Source organism: Podarcis filfolensis (genome assembly GCF_964270895.1).
Source record: "Podarcis filfolensis genome assembly, chromosome: 10".
NCBI classification, from domain to species: domain Eukaryota; kingdom Metazoa; phylum Chordata; class Lepidosauria; order Squamata; family Lacertidae; genus Podarcis; species Podarcis filfolensis.
Genome location: NC_139612.1, coordinates 27,144,549 through 27,168,830, shown reverse-complemented (window position 1 = coordinate 27,168,830; position 24,282 = coordinate 27,144,549). Strand labels below are relative to the sequence as shown.

At 40.5% G+C, this 24,282-nt stretch overlaps 1 protein-coding gene across 2 annotated transcripts in view; it reads left to right on the top strand.

Moving 5' to 3' along the window:
- Positions 1-24,282, top strand: part of NELL2 (neural EGFL like 2) — a 108,181-nt gene that overhangs the window by 56,764 nt on the left and 27,135 nt on the right. For both annotated transcript variants that reach the window (XM_083574466.1, XM_083574465.1), the window contains exons 12-15: positions 1,668-1,796; positions 6,650-6,775; positions 20,283-20,405; positions 22,302-22,397. In XM_083574466.1, the coding sequence (XP_083430592.1) occupies positions 1,668-1,796; positions 6,650-6,775; positions 20,283-20,405; positions 22,302-22,397 (474 nt within the window). The remainder of the gene's footprint in view (positions 1-1,667; positions 1,797-6,649; positions 6,776-20,282; positions 20,406-22,301; positions 22,398-24,282) is intronic.

Genomic DNA, 24,282 nt, shown 5'->3' with positions numbered 1-24,282 from the left:
CAACCCCATAGTTGCCTTTGACTGGACCTAACTGCCCAGGAGTCCTTTACCTTTTTTACCTTTTAGATTATAATGATGATAGCATTGATCTGGGTCAATTGAACATAAATTTTCCTCTTGAGCTTTAGAAGCCTTGGTTTAGTTCTCACAGTGGCAACCACCAGTTCAAGTGTTTTGATAATCATAACCAAGTTAGCCTTTGCCAACCTGTGTAGTTTTGGACCATTATTATTATTTATTAAATTTGTATACCCCCCTATACCTGCAGGTCTCAGTGCTCTGTTAGCTGGGGCTAATGGGAGTTGTGGTCCAGAAAACCTGGAGGGCCCCATGTTGGCAAACACTGCTCCTAAGTACTTGAAAATGATAGAGGTTGCAAACTATAATGGTTGTTGAGGAAGAAACTACTCACCGGTCCTACTAATGAGGTGCTAGGCTCAAAGTATCAAGAGCAAAATTCAGCTGGTGGGGTATTGTTGCTCACTTGGCTTCTCAGTGCCATGTGTTGCTGCCAGGTACCAAGAGGGAAAGTGAGAGGAACTGGAGGCAGTGGGGAGTTTGGTATGGTGTGGAATGGTTCAGCTTCATCTGCACCACACCAAGCTGCCTGCTGCCTCTCTTCCACTCTCAGTACCCAGCAGCAGTGAATGCCATTAGAAAGCCAAGTGAGTAATACTGCCCTGCCCTGGCAGCCACTACCGAATATATATTTGAGAAGTCTTTTTTAAAATCTGCTCCACTTCCTAGTGGGGAGGAGTTGCGGTGGACTGCGTGGCCACCCACTCCCCACCGGGATGCGGGGGACTTTGTCTCCCATTGCCTGGGGATCCCGACCACGTCCGCTGGTCGGGGGCGTGTGGCTGGGACAGTTTAAACCGAGGAGCGAGCCAGAGGACTTCCTCTTTGGCTCGCTTCCTCAATCACCCGCCCTTCCTCCCTATTTCGCAGGTTAGGCACTGGCCTTGCTATGGACCTCGGTTGGTCGCCTTGGTTGTCCAAGGGGCCTGGTAGGAATTTTTTCCACTTGGCAAATTGGTACTATCCACTTGGTTTTCGCCTACCTCGTAGCAATCGTCACAACTTTGTTAGGGTTGCAGTTAGGCATTGTTTGACCTTGTGTGGGGGAGGGGAGATGTGGCCATCACCTGCCCCTCCATGCTTAAGGGTATTCTGTTAAAGGAATCTGGGGGTGCTGATCTTGTCCGAAGCCCGGCTGGGGGGCTAGGGCCTTGACACGACCCCGATGGGAACACCAGGGGGAGCTTGAGTTGGTTCGCATCGACAGGGCTCCTCCTACCAGTGGTTTACCCGTACCGGACTTCCTGCACATGGGGAGGAGTCAGATATAGTTGGGTCCAATCAATGCCTAAGCCAATACCGCTCACATTCTGTAATTCAATAAAGTTGTGGCCAAAATTTGCCCAATAACATAAACCTAATATCCGTGTCCTTGTGTGAGTTATTTCCAATGAGGGGGTGGCTGCGGGGTCTCGACATGCAAATACAGAAATGGCCATGTGGCCCAAGAAAGACAATGAATGGATATACGTAAGCTTCAATCCTAAAAGGTTAAAATTAGTTGGAATTGTGCTGCTGACTTCAGAAGGAACTGAATAGCCTACTTCAGTTGTTTAGCATTTCTAAGCATCATTTTTACTTACTTTTAGGCCACGACTTTTGCTCTGAAGGACACAAGTGCTTGGAGAATTCTTTCTGCAGGAACCTTGAAGACAGGGCTGTCTGTAGCTGCCGGGATGGATTCCGAGCTCTCCGAGAGGACAATGCATACTGTGAAGGTAATTCTTTGTAAATAAATCTGTTTCAGGTATAATAATTAGTGTGGATTACTGCAAAAAGTATGTATTAATTCACAACTTGTCAAAGTGATGGGCTCATTAAATTCAGGGGACTTAATTTAAAGCATATTAATCGGCTGAAGTAATTATCTCTCCAATTAAGGTTCTCCCTTTCAAAAAAATAATAATCTGATCTGCGTCAAAGTAATATGTTAATACAACTGAATTCTTGATTTGGAAATTAATATATTACTATAGTTTATACTTTTCCCCATTCCCCATAGTTTATACTTTTCCCCATTCCCCATTCCCCATTCCCCATTCCCCATTCAGATCTCACTCAGATAAGCTAAAATTTGAATGTGTCATTTTAATATAACTCCTGAGTTGTTACACCTCTTAATTAATCCCCAGGTATATTTATGTTACCTTAAAGGTTGTATAAAGTAAGCAACAGGAGATAGATTTAAATATCTTGTGGTAAGCATCATTTTAATAACGAATATCCCATCTAAAAGATGTAGCATTGTTCCCATAAGGGGGGAAAAGATGGTGGTTCTCATTGGCCAACTACAGGCTGATGTGCTGGAAAGCACATTGTTGCTTTTACAGTTTCTTCAAAGTTCCAGGCCAGTTTGTGATCAAGGCCAGATGACATGCATTCTAAGGCATTCTGGTTATTGCCTGATGCCTTTTGATGGAATGAGTTCAGCTATGAGTCAGCAAGTATTGAATATGGAGGATGTGTAGGAGCTTCTACGAACCACCTCTCATATACTTGGCTATCATATGGAGAAACATTATTGCTATGTTTGGCCACCTGAATACTCTGAAATAGAAAAATGCCAAGGCATTGCAATTATGAGAGATATCCATTATCTTCCTTTCACACCACCATTTCCTCCTGGCAGGGCATGCTGAAGTAGAACAGCACGTAACTAAATATTTCCTTCGCCATTAATTACAAGTCTGTAAGCAATTACTTTGTCAGGTGAAGCTGGAAAATAATTGCATTTGAAAGCTTTATTTGTAAGATCTGTATTAAAATGTAGCTAAGCATGAACAAAATAATTGGTTTTACTTTTCAGGACAAATAAAATAATTATTGGCTTTTATCATTGCAATCCTAGAATAGGTTGGGTGTTTTTTGTGGCGGTTGTAGAAAACCTTCCCCCCCCCCATGTTGTTGAACACCCTTAATCCATGGTCATTGGCCTTGCTTGTTGGCACTGATGGAAGCTGCTGTTCTGCAACATCTGGATTGCCAAAGGGTTCCTCATACCCAGAGGCTGCAGTTGTAGTCACTGTCAAAATGCTTTCTGCACTATAAAGCTGAAGTTCACTTCTGAGTGGAGATACATAGGGCTGTACTGCGTGTGGTCTATATTATGCAGTTATAATTGTTTGTGGCTGTTGAGATTGTTAATAATAATAGAAGGAATGTGCTTGATGCCAGCCATGAAGGCAAATGGTAAACCTATTTTTCCACTAATGAAGCATTTTCTAAAGATTCAGTGAGAGGTGAGAGGTAAATCAAACATGCCAGTGAAAACAGTGGCAAGACTTGTATCACCTGTAGAGTTGATAATTTAGTCATGGTTTTGAAATGCTTGTTGGCTTTTTAAAAAAGGATTGCATAACAAAATCTCCAAAAATCAGCACATGATGCTAAGGATATTTGCATAGGAGCATGTCTTATTTCTTTAAGTGGGAATTTCTCCCAATAAATCTGGATGATTTGAAGTTGGTATAATAAGTGATATTTACTGCCTTAACTTTCATTAGCTCTAGTTTCTGAACAGAATGGACAAATTGGGCAATTTTGATTTCCCCCAGTTTCTTATATTTTCAGTGTATATTTTCATATTGCTTTCTTTTCAGTATTTTCTGTTCATTATTTTAATGTACATTTCTGCTAATACACATTTCAATATGCGATCTTACATATTATATACATTACATATTATACACATTTTTGCAAGCAATTTCTCCTAATAGTGTACATTTTTTTATGTTATTTTCACTAATTACCCATTTTTGTGGAAACTTTCCCCTGACCTATGTACTTTTGTGCAATTTCTTTGGCTGGGGTATTTCGTTTCAAAATTTGGAGAACTGTGAATGTCAGAGGATAGCTATGTTTCTGTTCAATTAAATATAAATTGAACCAAATTTCTACTGCATCCTTACTTCTGATTACCTTGTTGAGAGCTCCTTGTTATTAAATGCCCACTTCTGTTTTTCTTGCTGTTAGCTGTCATATCTTCTAAGGCAACATCTGTATTCACCGGCCTCCTTGGCTAATTAGGTGCTGTGAATAAATTTGCCCCTTCCATTTTTTAACAGCTACTTGTAATCTGGCACAATCTCTTGCTTTCTCATACTACAGATCATAAGAAGGTGAATCTAAATCCCTTTACGTACAGTGCCATCAAGCAATTGTTAATTTGTACAAAGGGGGGAAAAACATTTTCAGAACTGTTGCTATAGTAGCTTGTTTTAGATATTCACAATGTTATGTCTTAATTAAAAATAAAATAGATAGAAACTCCACTGCATGGGAATTGAGCCATTAATTTCAGTAGGCATCAGGTGCACCAACTCTAGGGGGCCGAGGTGTCACCCCGGAAGGCAATCTCTATGCTGTTTGAAACCCCATTTGTTCTATGTAGTACAGTATGTCTTGACAAATTTGTCCTTTATAATGGGAGGCAGTGTGATTGTTTTACTGATGTCTTTTTAAAGGTTTATGGTGATTCTGAGTACATATTTCTGACAGAATAAACCTCATTTTCAGTTGACTGCTGTGCAGAGTTATCTTTTAAAATTTAATGAGGACATTCAACCGGTGGTAAATTTCTGCCCATATCTTCCAAAATTAGGTCAAGTCTTATTTACTAGCTGAAATAAATAGATGGCTGGATTTTATTTTATTTTAAAGGCTGGGTGGGGAATTGTACTACTTCACAAAAAGCAGTTCTAAGGAGCTCACACTCAATATTAGTTTGTGATTCCTGATTGATTTAAAGATTCCTGCATCTTGCTATGGTTGGTGATGCCAGGGGTTCTAATAGATGCCTGCACAGTCTGAAAGCTGGTGCACAATTTGCTACAGCAGAGTTCAGTTTCCAAAATCCCAGCCCTGTGTTCCTATGCTACACCTAGTTGTGAGGAGAGCAGCCTCCTGGGACATAGACACAGTTCAAAATAACCATGGCTGTCTCACTGAGCATGTATTTCTTCAAAGCTTGGCATTTTGGAAAGGTCAGCTGCTGAAGATATGAAGAAAGAAGTAGCAAGTTGTGTATCAGTTTACAGTGGTACCTCTGGTTACGTACTTAATTCGTTCCTAAGGTCTGTTCTTAACCTGAAACTGTTCTTAACCTGAAGCACCACTTTAGCTAAAGGGGCCTCCTGCTGCCGCCACCATGCAATCCTGAAGCAAAGTTCTTAACCCGAGGTAATATTTCTGGGTTAGCGGAGTCTGTAAACTGAAGCGTATGCAACCTGAAGCATATGTAACCTGAGGTACCACTGTGCGTTTATATTGAGGTATCTTCAATTGATCAGAGAGAGTCCCAGAGAACAATAACCATTAGTGCCCTGTGTGTTGCAGCCACTAGAACAGAAAGGATGCTTGATATCATGTGAATGGATGAAATCACTCAGCAAGCAGGTTTTCTTCTGCTGCTTTGTACTTTCGCTGGTCCTGCTACAAACACTCTTGGAATGCTTTTATCTAGCCTGTATGTGTCCTTGAATTGTGATAATGTATCTTGCTTGCCAAGGCGGAGTATGGAGATGTGTGTGTGTTTGTAGATATCAGGGGCAAGTGACAGGAGCAGATCAGTAATAACTCACATGACATCACAACTCTTTATTCAAAGAAGCAAACAGCTCAAGAGGTCAGGCCTAGTGAGCACAGAAACTCTTCCTGATAGGTCTTGCCCCAGTGAGGCAGTTGTGAGGACTGAAGGTCCCTGCCTTCCCACAGTTGCCTAAGCCTCCTCCTCTTCCTCCGGGTTCTCCCAAGGCAATCTGAGATTCTGTTGATGCATCTGTCTCTGCTCCACCCTCTTCATACCTCTTCTGGTCCTGGGAGACCATGTGACCCCCTAGAAGGTTGCCCATCCCGGAATGTGCCACTTAGGCAGAATAAGGTTCCAACCCCTGGCATAAGAGCCTGAGACAGGAGACCCTTGTAAGAGTAGAACACAACAAAAGTCCACAGTGAGTATGTATTAAGGGGGGGGACCAACCATTATTTACACATGAGATTTAATGGATCTTGCCTTAATGAATACTTTTCATTATGAAGTATGAAGTAGTGTTAGAAGACCATCTTTGATGCTTTAGTTTTTATCTTCTAATTGAAACTATACAATAGTTTCAACATGTAAATATGTGCTTGATTTTCATTTCTGTTTCCTCCAGATTAATCAACTGATGCTTTGCTTGATTAATCTGCCAATTAAACTTTTTAAAGTCTACCGATCTAATGTGTGTGCATAGAAACCTATATGTAAATGACACTAAAACAGCAATAAATATAAAAATAGTTGTATTAAATGTCATTGTTACTGTTAGTAATAGCTGAAGGCATTTAGATATGTTTTCCTCCCTTATATTCATAATTATAAAACAATTTTTTAAAGCTTTTGCGAAAGGTAAAGCTGGCTGCATCTATGAATCAATGCATCACAACTGGTGATTTGGGTTTTTGCAACCTGATCCTATGAGTAATGTAAAAGGCAGAGGCAAACGCTCCAGTGTGCAAGCTGCTTTCTAGCCTGTGTAAACAAAAGGAAACCCCAGCAGTACTTGTTCAATTGGCCTCGTTGCTCTGTCCACAGATGCTGATGAATGTGCTGAAGGAAGGCATTACTGTCGGGAAAATACCATGTGTGTAAACACACCAGGATCATTCATGTGCATCTGCAAAACAGGTTACATCAGGATTGATGATTACTCATGTACAGGTAAGAGACAGCAGTTAGTCAGTGAAAAGTCTCCATATTTCCAATGTTTTGAAAATGCTGCTTTGCTTATAGATAACAGCACTTTTAATTCCTGAATGGGAAGTGGCAGAATGGAGTGGTGTCATGGCGGTCATATCACAAATCCTGCCATTTGGCCTGGCCACACCAGAAGGTGGGAACTCTTTTGTTTTCTTGTTTTGCTGCAACACCCCCAGACTGGCACAGCTGAAAAGCCCGAACGGCTTTCAGATTCAAAGTCACCAGTGCCTCCCTTGCCCCAAAACATCCTGTTTTGAGGAGAACAACTGGTAGCCGGGGTGTACCTAGGGGTTGGCTAGGTTGGCCCCTGGCTAGGGGAATGCAAAAATTGTGCCTCTTAGCTCTGGCTTGGAGTGGCTATGAGCCCATCTGCCTGTTTGTGTGCTTCTCAAGCTCTTTCCTCCACTGCTCTGGGTGGCTGGGCAATACATGTACTGTAGGCTCCTCTAACAAGGGACAGAGGATGCCAGTGCAGCTCCTTGTGAAGCTTTCTGCCTTGTTGGGTGCAGTACAGTCCTCTACAGAGTGCAGCTTAGTGGAGGGCCAGTTCCAGTTTATCCTAACCCCATCTAGTGGGGTTTAGGACTGCACTGGAAAGGAAGCAAGAAAGTTAGTTTGTTTAAAAAGTTTCCTAAGCGACAGCTACTGTGAATCTAGCCCCAAATCAATTTGGTGGCAGGGCGAATGTTTAATTAGGTTTTTAATTGGGAGGGGGGGAGGCAGAAGGAAACACTGCATCTTATTCCTCTTACCCTGACCACACTGGAAGTAGGAGGGGTCAATCCTGCTGTGTGCTGCCTCCCCAGCACATTCTCTGTGCAAACATGCTGGCAATGCAGATTCCTGCAACCAGCAGGATTGAGTCCTCCACTCACCAACTGGTGAGCAGATAATTCAATCCTGCTTAGGGTCTGCTTTCCCTGTGAGAGAATACACAGAATCTGTCTTCCTCTCCTTTTTCTCACTGATGGCCCTCCTTCTGACAGCCCCAGGTTTCTCCAGGCAGCCTGATGTGGGGTGATCCAGGGCTGTTCCCACCTAACCCCGGTGAAGCCTGTATCCCACCCTCCCTGTTTAGTATGGGATGTAACAAATCCAGTGCACAGCCCTAGAATATGCACATACTATAGCCTTATCTGGGTTATACCAGATTGTATATCATGCATGTGTGATGATGTCATCATTTCATACCACCATTCTGAGTCCTTTATAGGTCTGCCCTGAGGGGCACAGTGGTGTTCCATATAGACTACAGTTGTGCAGATCGTGAGATCAATTAGTAAATTATTTGCATACTTGCTTTTAATTGCATAGATATATGTTTCTGTGATATTATATGTTGCTTGATGTGTGGAAAGCTAATAATATATATAACTCATTTACTGGTTTCACAAACCATCAATAAATTGAACCCTATACTTGTTTCCTTTAAACTGCCTAGAAGCAATTATAAGCTGAATTGAATAAGTGACTTGAAATGAAAATAATACAACACTTGAAATGTTAGTTTGTTGGAACTCATTAGAAGTTCCTTAACTCAAACTGAAATATAAATTTGGTTACGAACTGCAAGTTATTTTCATATAAACTATAAATCTTGGTAACACAACAATAAAACTGTAATGGCTGTGAAGAGATTAAATTATAAGAGAAGTTTTTAAGCAACTATTATGCTGCAATTTGCTTAATGACGACTGAGAGCATTTACAAATACAACCACGATCCGTGTTTACAATGATTACTGAAAAGGAAGAGCAGTTCCATTTGAGAGTACCGAATGCCTTTGACCTTATGTTTTGCAGAATGCATCAAAGTGGCATTTGCAAAAATGTTACATAAATATACTTCTTCCTCATCAACATATTAAAGTGAACGATGTCAAACCAGATGCACAGTTCTTCATAGCTGAGAACAGGAACAGTTGCAGAGGTGGCCTTTTAGCTTGGTCCCAAGCTTGTTGCTATGCTACAGAAAAGCTGCAAAAGTCAGCATGCTATACTTGTGAAATCCTGAACATAGAATCTTTGTTAAATCTACTAGCATTATTAATGGAAAACAAAAGAGGTTTTTTTTCATACTTCCATTTTTTTATGAAACCCAAACCTTTAATTTTTTTTAAAAAACCGATGTTTCCTAATTTCATTTTTTCTTCCCAAGCCCAAATGCAGCTGGGAGCAGTTGTTTATAGCATCCAATTATAACGGGACCTGTTTCTTTCTTTGTCTTGTTAACACACCTGCTCTCTTTGCCCCTATACCTATTAATCAAGCTGTTCTGGAACCCAGATGCCGTCTTGTTCGCTGCCACAGCCAGCTTTAATGCAAGTTTAGGTCTCTAAGGGCTTCTGTCTGGTACTTGCCAAATGAAGGAACACCCTATAAATCTGCACACAATAGGGAAGGTGAGAGCTGTAGAAACCAGCTGTCCCCCAGTGAGGCAAATAATAATAATAATAAGTGGGAGAGTAGAGCTTTGAGCAAAGCAGGCAATTTTTTAAAAAGCAGATTTTCCGTGTGGGCGCTTGCATAAATTGTGGAGAACAGGAATGAAAAGGGCAAGAATAATACGCTTTGGCCAGTGCAATGATACACTTTTAAGATACAGGACTGAGACATTGTTTAGATTACTAACTGTTGAATGGATTCTTTTAAAATGGTATTGTTGACCTGCAAGGAAGTAATAATTCTCACAATTTACATATGTGTGTGTGTTTGTGTGGAGAGAGAGCCTTTAGCACAAACTGCTGAACTTATGGTTGGTGTTTTTGAATGAGTACTTTTACTCAGCAGCCACCCGGATTCTTAGAATCAGTTTGTTTTGCATGGGAGCCCCTTGGTTGTGGGGCTGCATACAAAAGTATGATAAGTTCTTCAGTTCTTTGGTTAAGATATTGTTACACAGACTGCTTTCATTTGTTAGAAGTGGGATTTTTATTTTTATTTTTTTGTCCTTTAGAATAAAATTGCAAAGTGACTCTTCAAACTCATATTGAGTGTGTTTGCGCATACAGTTAATGTTAAACAATGCAGCGTTTAAACAATATGGCCTCATTATCTCTGACATCTCTTAATGTCTGTTTTAAATGCCAACAAAGATCACTAGTTGCCTGGTAATTTATTCTGAGTTTCTGGCAAATGTGCTCATCTGACACTTCAAATGCTACTTCACATTCTGCTGCTATAAAACCCCTTACTAATTTCATTATGGTTTCATGTTCATTTAAAAATGGTGTGTGTGTGTGTCATCTCAAGCATTGTAATCCAATGATCATGATGGTGACACATTCCTGTTAATCAGCAGCAGCCCATTTGGGTGTCCCTACTGTTTACAAGTAAGGCAGGATAGTGGCAAGACTGGGACTACATATCCACACTAGTGGAGCTGCTGAAGTTTGTACTTCCTAGCTATCACAACAGATGGGCTTTTGGACATGTATGCAAGAAAAACAAGTCACTGTGATCTACTTAAGCTGTAGGATGCTCCAAAGATTCCCTCAGATACCGGTACCCTTTTGTGTAGAAATGTGTCATAACACATAAAACGTAAAATCTGACACTATCATCAGAAAATAGGAAGGTATAATGGAGGTCCATCTGGACTGAGATGAGAGATAGCACAAAGTTGGAATAGATATTGCTCTGGGGCTGCTGTCTAAGGCTGTGAAGGCAGGAGAAACCCAGTGGAGCTGTAGGCAGATAGAATCTGTGGCCATTTGTTTACTTACTATACTTTACATCCTGCCATTCCTCTGGGGAGCTCAAGGTGGAATACAGGGTTTTAATACCCATCCTTTTATCCTTACATCCCTATATGCAAGCCTGAGAAAATCAGTAACTGCATACCCCTCAACCATCCTACTTTGAGTGGGACATCCTGGAATGTCCTGGGTGGTTTTTTTGGTCCAGTGGTCTGGCACGAGTCAGCTGGTTTGCACCAGAGCACTGGACCAAAAGACACTTGTTTTTGGTCTTACACTTTGGCACAAATCAGCTGGCTCCACGAGAGCTCAGGACCAAAAAATTATGAGTGTCTCAATTGATCAATGGGATGTTGGAAGGTATGTGACTGGCCAAAAGTCACCCAACAAACTTCATGGCTGAGGGGGGAATTTGAACCCTGGCCTCTCAAGTCCTAGTTAAAAACTGTAACCCCCACAACACACACTGGCTCTCTGAGGATAAATTTGTTTTGAATATTTTTTGTGCATGTGTGGATTCAGTCTAAAGTACTTTGAACATACGTACATTCCAGATTTTGTTAGATTCCAACTCACATCAGCCTTAGCCAACATGGCGAATAGTCAGGAATGATGGGAGTTGTAGTCCAACAATATCTGAAGGCCAGAGATTCTCCATTCCTGGTATAAATATATAGAATTTTGTCTGAATTCAATAGCGCTAAGCTAAGAAAGCATGATGAGACAATAAACAATGGTTTGACCTCGATGGAGAGATCATATTTAAACAGGATTTTTTCTTATACATAAACATTTGTTTAGCTAATTTTTTTTTGGTCTTTACCATTCATTCACATGTAAAGTCTTTGTATTGTTTGTGTTCATAACCCCAATGACATGTCAGATGAAAATAGAAGATAGCTAATTAGCTTGCAAATTGATGTTAAAATGATAGGAATTTGTTTGTTTAAAAAGCAGTGAATTTACACGGCTTTCATCAGTATTGGTCTTTAATTAATGGGATTTCAGGAAATCAGTATCCGCATAACGATATTACAAGCACGTTGAGGTTAGGATTGCACTGACAAGATAAGAAGCAGAGTCTCATAAAGTGATCACCAGGGGAAAATATATTGTCAGTAACAGTAATTACAGCAGGTAATTGTGTCATTTGCTCTGTTTCAGTCCACTGAGCAATGAACCTACCAGCTGCAACATGCTTTCCCCCCTTTGATCTTCAGGGTTTTAGAAAATCTCACACAGCTTAGTAATGAAGATAAATGCTAAGAACATCTGACATTGTATAGATAGGTAGATCTCAAATTAATTGGATTGATTCCTTGGAAAAACGACTTTCCTCTTAGATATGTATTTTTATTCATGCTTTTCATCTCTTAATCAATGTGTATGTTAATAAAATATTGCTTATTGTTTTGGCCAGTGATTTTGTTGAAATGTCATATTAAATAATACCTGGACTGAGAAGAATTAATTTCAGGAAAATTAATTTGGGATCTGATTTAGCCAAAGTTACATACATATTTAATTACATATATCTACCTACCTACATATTTATTTAATTACTTATATCTACCTACATATTAAAAACATTGTGATAGTGTAGGATTTAGGGGCCTACTGGCTTTCTGGAAGATTGATTGCAGATATCCATGGCTCATCAGGTCTTCAAAGTATCAAACAGATCTTGCTACAGGTTGCTAGTGAGGCCTACACAATAATTAATGGAAACCTGCAGAATATTCTGGGAATGGAAACTAAAGCTTATAAACAGGTGTCGAAGATTACACCCAAACTCTTAACGGATGGTGCTGGCACTAATTGCGCCCCCGCAAGAGATGGGAGTTGCCCCCCCCCCAATCCCATATCATCCTGACCCAGCCAAAGGACCTCTGTCTTCGAAGGATTTAACTTCAACCGGCTCCCACATAACCATATGGCCACAGCTTCCAAACATCTGATCAGTGTGTCTGGGGCCGAGTCAGGATGGTTGTCCATCAACAGATAGAGTTGGGTGTCATCAGCATACTGATGGCAGCCCAACCCAAAACTCCAGACAAGCTGGGCGAGGGGGCACATAAAGATGTTGAAAAGCATCGGGGAGAGTATCGCACCCTGCGGCACTCTACACACCAAGGAGTGGCGCGACGACAGTCCCCCCCCCCAAGTGCCACCTTCTGTCCCCTGAAATTTATCTGAGAGATAGTCAGTAAACCTGATTTGGAAATAATTTGTGGAAATAGCTTGCTTGCTCTTAATGAACATATATGCAAATCCAAACCTGCAAATTATTGCAAATGTCTTGCAGTTTTATTTCTTTGAAGTGTTGTTATAAAAGTGTAATTCAATGACAACCAAAGCCAGTATTGCTTTGCCAAAGTCAATGTAATGGACACTGAATCAATTTGTAAAAAACTTTAAATCCTAAAATACCGATTCTCCAAAGCAATGCAAACCTAAAATGAAAAACACACTTAATGCTGCTGATGTTTTTGATTTATGCTCTTTTAAAACATCTATGAAGGTAACAGAAAGTGCATGGCATAATATCTGCAAAATCAAATTAATTCTGGTTTTATTCTTACTTCTCGCTTGAATAGCCAGTGGTTGGTTTTAGGTGTGATTTTTTTCTGATTCGTCACCTAAGCCATGCACAGCATTCTGCCTGCTCCCTTGGAAGAAAAATGGAATGTAAAAATAATCAATGAAGAAGAGCAAATATATCATTTTGTGTATTTAGGCCTTGGTTACAGATGAGTATGAGTTCCTTAAAGCAGTTCTTCTCGAGCAAAATATTGATCTGCACATATGTTTATGGAAAACTGAAAAGGAATGATACCACTCCTCGACTTTCAAAGGAGTACTTGCCAGAGGTTGCCACTGTTGTACTCTGCAGCTTGTTCCTCTATTAACGATGTAATTGATACAGTTACTGGACTGACAATAATTCTGAGACTAAGGAATTAGATAAATGTGAAAAATAAGTATTCTCACACTTCCGCCTTCCTTTTTGAATAAAATTAGATTCATTTTATAAAGATGCCAGAATGTTGCATTACTTTAGGTTCAACGTCTTTATTGCAATAATACCTCCCCGCTTGTGGAATGTTCTCCCCAGTGAGGTTCGCCTGGCGCCTTCATTATATATCTTTAGGAACCAGGCAGAAATGTTCCTCTTTAGCCAGGCCTTTGGCTGATTGACATCCAATGCCCTGTGTTGGGGAGAGTGGGGGTTATTGTGTTGTTTTTGTTTTTATTATGTATTTTGTGTTTTTATATTATGATTTTATGTTGTAACCGCCCTGAGACTTGCAGGTATAGGGCTGTGTACAAATTCAGTAAATAAAAATAAAACGTTTCATGTGGGTGTTAATATAAACTATGGAATGCTGCCCCACAAGCTGTAGTGCACTTATTTGTTTTTGAAAGTTTAATTGTTTTAAACCGTTTTTAATATTAACACGGTGTTTAAATTGTTGTAACCTGTCCTGGGACCTTAGAGTAAGGGCAGGCAATAAATTGGAGTAATAAAATTAATTGGATGGCTTTAAAACAGGGGTCAGCAATTTTTTTCAGCAGGGGGCCGGTCCAGTGTCCCTCAGACCTTGTGGGGGGCCGGACTATATTTTTTTGGGGGGGGGAAAGGGAACGAATTCCTATGCCCCACAAATAACCCAGAGATGCATTTTAAATAAAAGCACACATTCTACTCATGTAAAAACATCAGGCAGGCCCCACAAATAAGCCAGAGATGCATTTTTTAAAAAGGGACACATTCTACTCATGTAAAAACATGCTGATTCCCGGACTGTCCACGGGCCGGATTTAGAAGGCGATTGGGCTGGATCTGGCCCCCGGGCCTTAGTTTGCCTATCCATGCTTTAAAAGATTAGGCCAATTTACAGTGTATAGGGCTATGAATGCCTTCTGGCCCTGCTGACTATGTTGTATCTCCACTGTTGGGGGCAGTATGCCTCTGAAGAGCAATTACTGGGAACACAAGTGGTGAAAGTACTGTTGCACTCAGGTCTAGCTTGCAAGCCTCCCACTGACATCTGGTTATCCACTGTGAGAACAAGATGTTGGACTATAAATGACCTTTGCTTTGATCCAGTAGGGTGGTTCTTAAGTTCACAGTCACAGGCAAGGCTTATAGACGCTGAGCAACAGGGAGTTAGCTTGTAAAGGTAACCTTTCCACCTGTCAAAAATAGTGGCTGGTTATCTGACCCCAAGGTGAACTCCCCTTTCCACATCTGATTGCTCCTGGGTTCCTTTTGAATTCACCAAAATATGCTTTTGAAATAGAGATACAGTCTTGTGTTCCTTAGAGAGGCAATGGCAAAGAGCCTCTTTACTGAGAGTTCCTGATTAGTTCTGAAAAAAGAATGAAAATAAATGTGCTTTAGAGGCAACTGAGTATAGGGAGGATTGAAGCAGGAAAAGGGTTTACGTAAAGCAGTGGTGAGTAACCTCTGTCTCACAGGACAAATTTGGCATGCCTGGCATTCCCATTTGGCCTGCCATTTGTTGGCGAAATACGTTCAGAGGGTGCAAGATTGGATATCTGTATGCTAAGCTCTTGGTCCAGTAAATTTCAGGATCAGATCTTACCAATATATACAATCTTTGTTTGGAAATAATGTCCTTGGTCATCTGAACAGCTTTCTCAGAAGCGATGTGGAAAGCACACTAGGTGCATCATTCAAAGCGCATGCTGTAAAGCAAATGCAGAGTGCAGTTTGTATTAGACATTTAATGGAAACGCAACCACTTCATTAACTCTGCAGCATTATTATGTGCTCTATATCATTATGTGATCCAAATAGGCTGTCTACAAGCATTACGTTTTAAGCAGCTTTAATTTAAACGTGATCTTTGCTTTAAATTTAGACAATGCCTTCAGGAATCCATATGATCACTCAGTGATAAAGCTAATTATTTCTTCATGTAAGCATCGAAATATACCTATATGTGGCAGAAATTTAAATCAGCCCTTTGCTCGTTGTCCCCATCCATCCCTGAATTAGCAATACCTTAAGTGTGACTCTGTTAGGAACGTGATATATTGTACTAATATACTAGTAAAAGCACCGTGCACCCAATAATTTTGGTCTGGAAAAACAATGTTGGCTATTTTTGTGGCAATAAAGCTATTGCATCTGACTGTCTACTCAACCTGAAATCTTTAAGAAAGCATCTTTCTCCTGAGAATTCCATTACAGCAGTATAGTAAAAAATGGATGGGCTCCCTTCCCAGAGCACTGCAGCATTAAAAAAAAAAAGAGTGTCTTCTCTCTTTCCTCTCTCTGTTGCATTATTTAGCTGTTAGAGTGGTTGCTTCGATGGTGGTGTATATTTTGAGGAAAATTCCATTTTAAAAGCTGTGAATGCCTAACCCTTTTTATGCCAAGTCTGAGAATCACTGAAAAACATATTATTTCTTAGGAGCAAATAAACCATACTTGATCTTCTCGAAAGCTGTAGTTCATAGGAAACAATTTAGGTGCAAGTTCTATTTCTATGCATGTAACTAAAGGTCAAGCTAGATGTGTGCATTAGTTCCCAGCCCCTGTGTTTAGCCCAAATCAATAACAAGGAAGTAATGTTTTGTCCAGTTACGTTGGAAGAATTTCAGTTAGTTCAAGGATGTGGACAAGGTACATAGATAGGTGCAGCCAGACACTTGCATTGCCGACCCATAGCCCTGGTAAATTGTCCAGGCACATAGTACTGAAAGCTGGCCAAGTTATTTAGGCATCCAAGGCAGGGAATCACTTTGCCTAATGGTAGGGCCAGCTTTGTCTGCTTATCTAAAAAAAGCTTTACCTGTTTAATTAATGCACATTTGGCAGTTAGATGCAAGGAGAATGTAAAAGCTGGAAGTGAGTAGTTTTGATTGCTTCAAGACACAGTCCTATGCATTCTTACCAAGAAGAACATGGATAGGCTTTGGCCACTCCAGCATAACCCTGTGAATGCTGGCTTAGAAGGAAGCCCCTTGCAATATTCAATGGCTGTTACTCCCAAGCAAGATTTCAGCCTCCCTCCCAGATAAATAAGTTTAGAATTGCAGCCCAATAGGAAGCAAGTCTAAATTAACTAAGTGGTACTTACTTATAAGTAAGCATATGCCAAATAGTTTTGCAATCTTCTCATTTATTGATAAGATCCCTCCTGTCCCTGTAAAATGCATCCTGTTTGTCCCAGACAACCATCAAGGCTTCTCAGGTTGTTATTTAAGCTAGTGAATAGTTGTTGGGGCATGGCAGCCCAGTGCTGAATGGAAGTCACCTTAAATCTCACACTATTTGCTCTCCTAAGCAAGCCATAAAGACAAAAACAAGTACAGTAAAAGGTAGGGGAGGAGAGTCATTAGTCTTTAATCCACCACATCTCATTTTCATTCACCCCCCCCCCTTCTGAGGTTTGTAGCGGAGATGGAGGACAACATTTCAATGCAGAGTGACAAGAAAATACCTTTAACAAAATTATTAGCCTTTCCCTTTTACCTTGGACACCCCAGTGAACCACCTGCACTCCCTGTCTCATTTCCAGTTTTACTTCTTTACTTACAATGCTTTTTTTAAGGCTGGAAATTCCATAATTGAAGTGCATCCATAAAAAGGCTCTGTGTCTGATACTCACCAAACAAGTCTGATGTAAAGGGAGACTAGATAACAGAGCCTGGGAAGGTTAGGGAAGTTCATATGGGCAAAGGTGCCCCTTTGAATAACCTCTAAATTTGGGCAAAGGGAGTCCTTTTAAGATTATAATCTTTGTGAGCAGAAGCTTATAGGTTTGGATTTTCCTGAGTTGCCTTGGTCCAGTAATGCTATAGGATTACAGCTCCCCAGGCACCAAGGGGTGGAAGAGAACAGCTGAGAATTGAATCAGCTGAGCTTAAAATATGATTGAATTTCAAAGCTGCCATTTCTAGCTCAAGGTCTGTGCCTTGCAATAAATATATTAAAGACCACCTGCAATTCTGTGCTCCTCCATGTCTTTGCACATCTAAACAAGACAGTATGGCAAGGGAAGAAAAGGTAACAAAATTTCACCAGACCAACTAGTCCACCGAATGGGATATATTACATGAAAAGAGAACCCAGCTAGATTTCAATAACCTTAAGATGATGATAAAAAGTAGCCAAGCCTATCTGTTTAATTCTGTAGCATAGCCAATGTCCATAGCCCTCATTGTCAAAGTTGTGACTTCTCTTTCTTTCCTAATAGCTTGAGCCTATATAAACACTTCTTTTTCCTGTACAGAGGCAGCCTGTGGAGTTCATGGCTGCTGGAGGTCACCAAGTCATATAATGAAACAAGATTACTGAGGTAGCTAGGTAATTTTATGAATAGTAATACAGTTATTCGTGCTGGGGTGAAAGTAATTAAACTGTGTACTTCAGGAATCAAAAACAGAAGTTCTTTAATATAGTTTGCTAAAGACTAAATAAAGGCTTGCAAGACCAAATGTTCTGACCATATCATTATGATCTGAAGCAGATGAAAATGAAGCAGTTGCACAATGACCCACTTCAGACAACCTTTTCTAATTTTCCGAACTATTATTTGGACCACTGAGAACTTACTGTGTGAGAACTTACTTTCCCTGCCTCCTCCTCTGGAAGATTTCTAGCTTCGTTTTCTTGTTGGTTATAACCATAGTTTCCTGTGATATCAAAATCAGCCAAAACTATGTCACTAGGATTGCCTCAAAACCATGGTTTGCAAAACCAACCCATACATAATTTCAAGTTATGTGTTGGGGGAATCATCTCAGCTGAGCCACTCAGTGCTACAAAGTCGTGAACCACAACCCAAAAAGAGGTGCTACTTCCATACTGCAAATTGATGAGATATTTGCATATGTTATACAGTTTTAACTATTAATCAAAGCCAGTTTCAAACTTGCATCCTTCAGATCATTCTTTTCATATCTATCAAACAGCCAAGGAGCCTTTGGTACATTTGTCATATAATCCTTGCACATTGTAGACAATTTGGGGGCACATTTCCAGGTCCATAGTTCACAAAAAGTGGTTGCAAGAGGCTTTATTGGACTTCGATTTTGCCCTGCAGTGTATATCCTAGTACACACTCCATACCCTGTGGCAGCACACTGTGGGAAAAGACCAATAGCAGTAGGCAAGCTGTCTTTTAATGAAGTTTGTCTGGTATAACTGATCTTTTCTTTCAAGTACCTCTGATAAGCTTCAGAGGAACTCCAGGGTTCCCTGAAACACAGTTTGAAATCTACCAATCCAAAGCATCAAAAGAGGCTGATGTGATGTATCTCAGGTATCTGAAATTATATTTCTAAAAAGAAAAGGTGTCTAGCTAGCACCTAGGCAGTAACCTGAAGTTCAGATGGGCGTGCAGTCCTAAACTGGTTAGCCTTGCTTAAAGGACTAGCTCCACAAAATTACTGCTTTATTCCCATAAGCTTAGAAAATGAGTGACTATAGTTCAAGAGACCCGGGGAAGGTTCCAGAAGAATTAGTGTTAAATTCAGGAGTTCTTGACTTCAATCTCTGTTGTTAAATGGGACAGAAATAAGGAAGTATGGTAGCAATAAGCAGAGTGAGCATAGAACTCTGGACATTTTGATGGACAATATTCTGAGAAATGTTTGTTGAGCAATTGTTCAGTGATGGTTAGAGGGTCAAATTCGGACCTGAGGGGGCTCAGGTGCAAATCCCAGCTCAGCCACAAAGTTTCTTGGATGATTTTGGGCCTCCCACTCTTTCTGGGCCTAATCAACCTCACAGGGTTGTTGTGAGAGTAAAATGGGTAACTTGTATTGAACTCTTTGAAGAAAAGGCATGGTAAAACTCTTAGTAAAAATAAAATAAAATGCTGGTTTAATTCTATGCATCAGTTGCGGTATGAAACTTTAAATTATATTGATCTTCTCACAAAAGAGCAAAACATTTATTTCTGCCATTTTAGAATTGTATGTGAGAGGGGAAGCACAATTATTAAGATTGTGGTGTACTTCTGTTCTTTTTATTACATTTATTTGTGGAGACAATGATGGCAAAACTCCCACTGATTTAATGGTTTCGGACTGTACTTTGTTTTGAATGATCATAAGAGAGTTACCGTATTTTTCCCCCATAGGACGCACCGGCCCATAGGACGCACCTAGTTTTTTGGGGGGGAAATAAAGGAATTTCCCCCCCTTTATTCCCCCCCCCCAAACCAGGTTGGGGAATCCAAATCAAGTCGGGGAACAGCGGGATGGCGGCGCTGCGCCTCCCCGCTGTCCCCCGAGCTTGTGGGGCTGCCTGATGTCTGCCCAAAGCGCGGGGCGCTCTGCTTCAGCGCTCCCCGCGCTCCGAGCAGCAGGCTGCTATCCGCAGCCTAGGGAGCCCTGCGGGAACATTGCTTTCCCCCCTGATTGGACTCAAGACAGCTTACAGATAAAAATAAGGACTGCTAGAAACAATTAGGGAAACAAACAACATTTAAAACAATTAAACGTTGATAGAAATAAAACGATATACATACATAAAATCTATTAAAATCATACCGGTAATTAAAATAAAAACAGCACAGCGTCATCCCGTTCATTAAAAGCAGTCAGTTCCCAAAAACATGTTGGGATTCCCACTGTTTCAACACCCAAGCTTTGAAACAAAATATCAATTTTATTTCTTACAAAGCTTTTTGAGTAAATAAGCATGAACCACTCCTACAACTTTCAGCTTCTTAGCATCAGAAATATAGTCATTGTTGCTGTTCTAAATAGCATTGTTTCACCTTCTAGAACACGATGAATGTCTCACAAACCAACACAGCTGTGATGAAAATGCACTCTGCTTCAATACCGTGGGAGGACATAACTGTGTTTGCAAGCCAGGTTTTACTGGAAATGGCACTGTATGTAAAGGTAAGGTATCAGAACAAAACCGCAATTGTTTATTGTCTTGCTGGATTTTACCTTTTCATTGATAAATGCTAAAGCTGCCTTTGTACCTGGAAGACGAATAATTCAGGCCCAACAACTTTAAGCAGAACCAATAGAAACCTAGTCAATTCATTTTAGCATGCACTCTACTTATAAATAATATGCTGTTTCACACCAGACAAAGCAGTGATTTCATGTTTACCACCAAATGCAGTGGAGAATTGTGAGCAATTACAACTCCCAGGAATATGCATTGATGCAAAACATTCAGTGATCAATGCACTGCCAGTATGTTGTGTCAATATCTGCTTTGTGTTTCATATAAGTGTTTGTATTTCATATAATCATAGCATTTGTAGAATTGGGAGGGACTGTGAGGATCATCTAGCCCAAGCCCCTGTGAAGCAGGAATATTTTGCCCAACGTGGGGCTTGAACCCACAGCCCTGAGATTTAGAGACTCGTGTTCCACCATCTGAGCTATCCCAGAATGTTGGAGAGGTTGTGATGGACAGGCTCTGGGTCAGCCTCCTGTTCATCCAGCAACCAGTGAGAGCTGGGGAGACTAACAGCCAGGGGGCAGGGAGTTAAAGTTGGAAGCTTACAGTTTAATGGCCAGATAGGGCATTGACTCTCAGTGAGGACTATTTGTTAAGCTAGGTGGGCGTTAGCTGCCATTGTGGGCAGTTGGGGGTTTGGGCTATTTGAGTGGGGTTAGCTACTCAAGGCAACACAGTTGCTGGATGAGTGAGTGTTGCTGGATAGGAACATAGATAGCCATTCTAAATGGGAAAAATCTACCTGAGATTTGGTTTGGGAAAGGGTTCTGTTTAACAATTATCTGCAAAGGGTGTGCATCTTAAACTAGGTTTTGTGCATCAGTTATGAAACAATAAACCCTCATAGGGTGAAAATAAATAAACCCTTAGTTTTGTTCCAGAAGTCCCTCCTTAAACTTTGAACTTCTGGGTGGGGAGTGAATAGACATTGGGCTATCTTTAAAGAGTTGCAAGGTATTAAACTTATGTAATCTTGAATGCTATTAGTTATTTCTAGACCCCTCCTGTATGAATAGCAGAAAGAGTTTTATCCATCAGCACACCCACCAAATCAGTCATGTTTCCCAGCCCCCATCTTCAGGTATGGCATCTGTCACAGAGACAAGCAAACTTTGTTATCGGCTGAGTTTTAGAAACTTCCAAAGTCTGTAATTGAAGGCCTTTGCTTCCTGCCAAGGGAGTGACAGTCGTTAGCTGAATAAGCATTCATGCAACATTTAAAAACACACCAAACATAGACAGAGCCATTTGTATGGCTCTGGCTCCCTCCCTTCTAGCAGGATGTCAATTTTCTTGAGAAGATCGCAGCAAATGACCCCACCCCCCAATGTTTTTGAGGCTTAAAATGTCAAAACACCATTGAATGAAGGCTGTGCATCCATGGAAAAGGGCCTATCATAGCACTCCTGCAAAGTTCAAAGAAGACCTCAGGCTGATGTAATTAAGCCCATCAGATTTATCACTGGCAATGTGACAAGCATCACATTAGACAATTCCTAACTTTTTAAGATCATGGTTCAAAACATGATGGGCTGGAAGGCTACAGTGTCTAATACATGAGCAAGTGAGGCTCAAAATCCTTCCTAGTCAGGCATGTAGGAAAGTACCTTTGCCCTTCGACTCAGTACAATTGAAGGCTACCACATTAACTTAAAGCATTCACAGTGTGTTAATTTAAGATATTTACAGTGCTTTCATTTTTTGGTATTTGCAGTTCATGTCTACTCTCAGGTAAGTGGGTATAAGATTGTTTCCTTAATATTTTGTTTTTTACAATAGTATTGTGGGATCCTTTCATTTTTCTTTTTTCATGGTTTCAGCTTTCTGCAAAGACGGTTGTCGAAATGGTGGAGCCTGTATCGCTTCCAATGTCTGTGCCTGCCCACAAGGATTCACAGGCCCAAGCTGTGAAACTGGTGAGAAATCCTCTTGTTGACTTGCAAAGTCAGTCTTACATTCTTACATAAAGCCATACAAAAAAATACTCTTTGCTAACATGTATCTAAAATTAAGTGCAGCTGTGGAAGGATAACTAGATCATTTGCTCCGTGTTTCCTTTCAGTAAATTCTTCTGCATCAAATGTAGACATGGAATATATTTTTTGCATCACTATTTTTGGTACATAGATTTTGGTACATAGAACTGTTACTGCGTGTATGTGGGCATTATTTTAGTTTTAACTGTGATTGTTTTCAGTTGTAGAATGGAGTTGCACAGATCTTGAATTTATGTTTATCTCAAGTTGAAGCAAATAAGCATCTTTCTGCAGCATAAATATATTGAAATATCTAAAGCTAGGTAATGACAATATTAGCAATGCAGAGAATCATAAGTACATTATATTGTAGCAGTAAGCCCCGCTGAGTTCATTATAAATTATTTCTATCTTATGGCTATGATCAAATCAAACTACTTATGTGTGGCTTATGTACTGGGGCAACAAGAGGGAAAGTCTGGGTTTTGAAATTTATGCAAAAAGCTTTCCAGTTGTGTTGTTTTTATTTGTATAACCCTGTTTGTCTATGTCCACTTTCACATGCATGCTGCAAATTACATAGATTACAGGACTACTACTGATCCATGAGCAGAAAGCTTTATATATATATATATATATATAATTTGCATTCCATCTCTGATTGAAAAATGAAAATAGAAGTTTAGCATTTTGGCTAAAATCTGAAAATTGCCTTGCGTTCTGTCAGAACTGTCTCCCATGATCTTACTTTGGTTGTCATTCTAATGCCAAATAATGTATTCAAATTTCAGTGTAGTCCAATCTTCGTTGTGAACAATCTTACCTGTTCAGTAATAAGCTAAAAAGTATTTGTACAAAACATCTGGAAGGAAGATGCTATAAAGAGATACAGGATAATCAAGCCATAGTTCTATCAAAAAGATTTTCAAACAGCTGTCAGGTCTGTGTGTGATGTTATCAAGCTCTAAACAGCAATGGTCCACCTAAGAAGTGAAAAAAAATCCTGTTGTTCTTAGGTAGAAACTGCCATTGTAGTAACAGTTTCATCTAGAAAGAATACATCTTTCTCTGCAAATGGATGGGGCTATTTTCAAACATTACTTGGGGGCAAATAATACATATACCGTATTTTTCGCTCCATTGGACGCAGTTTTTCCCCTCCAAAAATTGAGGGGAAATGTGTGTGCGTCCTATGGAGCGAATGCAGGCTTGTGCCATAGCTGCCCGCAACCCCTCCGGCAGGGAGAGGCTGCACGGGGCTATGGCTTCTTTAGCCTTGCGCAGCCTCTCCCGGCAGGGAGAGATTGCGCGGGGCTAAAGAGGAAACCAAAGCAGCCAGCGGGATCCATCCCGCTGGCTGCCTCTCTCCAGCAGGGAGAGGTTGTGCGCAGCCTTTGGGGCTGGGGGGGGGGGAAGATTTTTTTTATTGATTTCCCCGTCTAAAAACTAGGTGTGCCCTATGGTCCAGTGCGCCCTATGGTGCGAAAAATACTGTAGGTTTGTTTTGCTTTGGGTGGCACCCAGCGGTGTCACACAGTTGATGGCAAGGCTTCTAAGGATTTCAAGGTGGTGTATATGGTTATCTTCCTTCTTATTTAATCCCCCACAACAACCCTGTGAAGTAGGTTAGATTGTGAGGCAGTGACTAGTCGAAGGTCCAAGGTCACCCAGTGAGCTTCATGACCAATTATACATCATTTCTCTGTTTTATAACTTCATTTGCATACATGAGGTTTGGAAGATTTAAATTCAGCTCAGGTTAGAGGCTTGCCCAGGTAATTGCTATAGATTAGATCTCTCTAGAGTTACACGTCACATTCTGTGG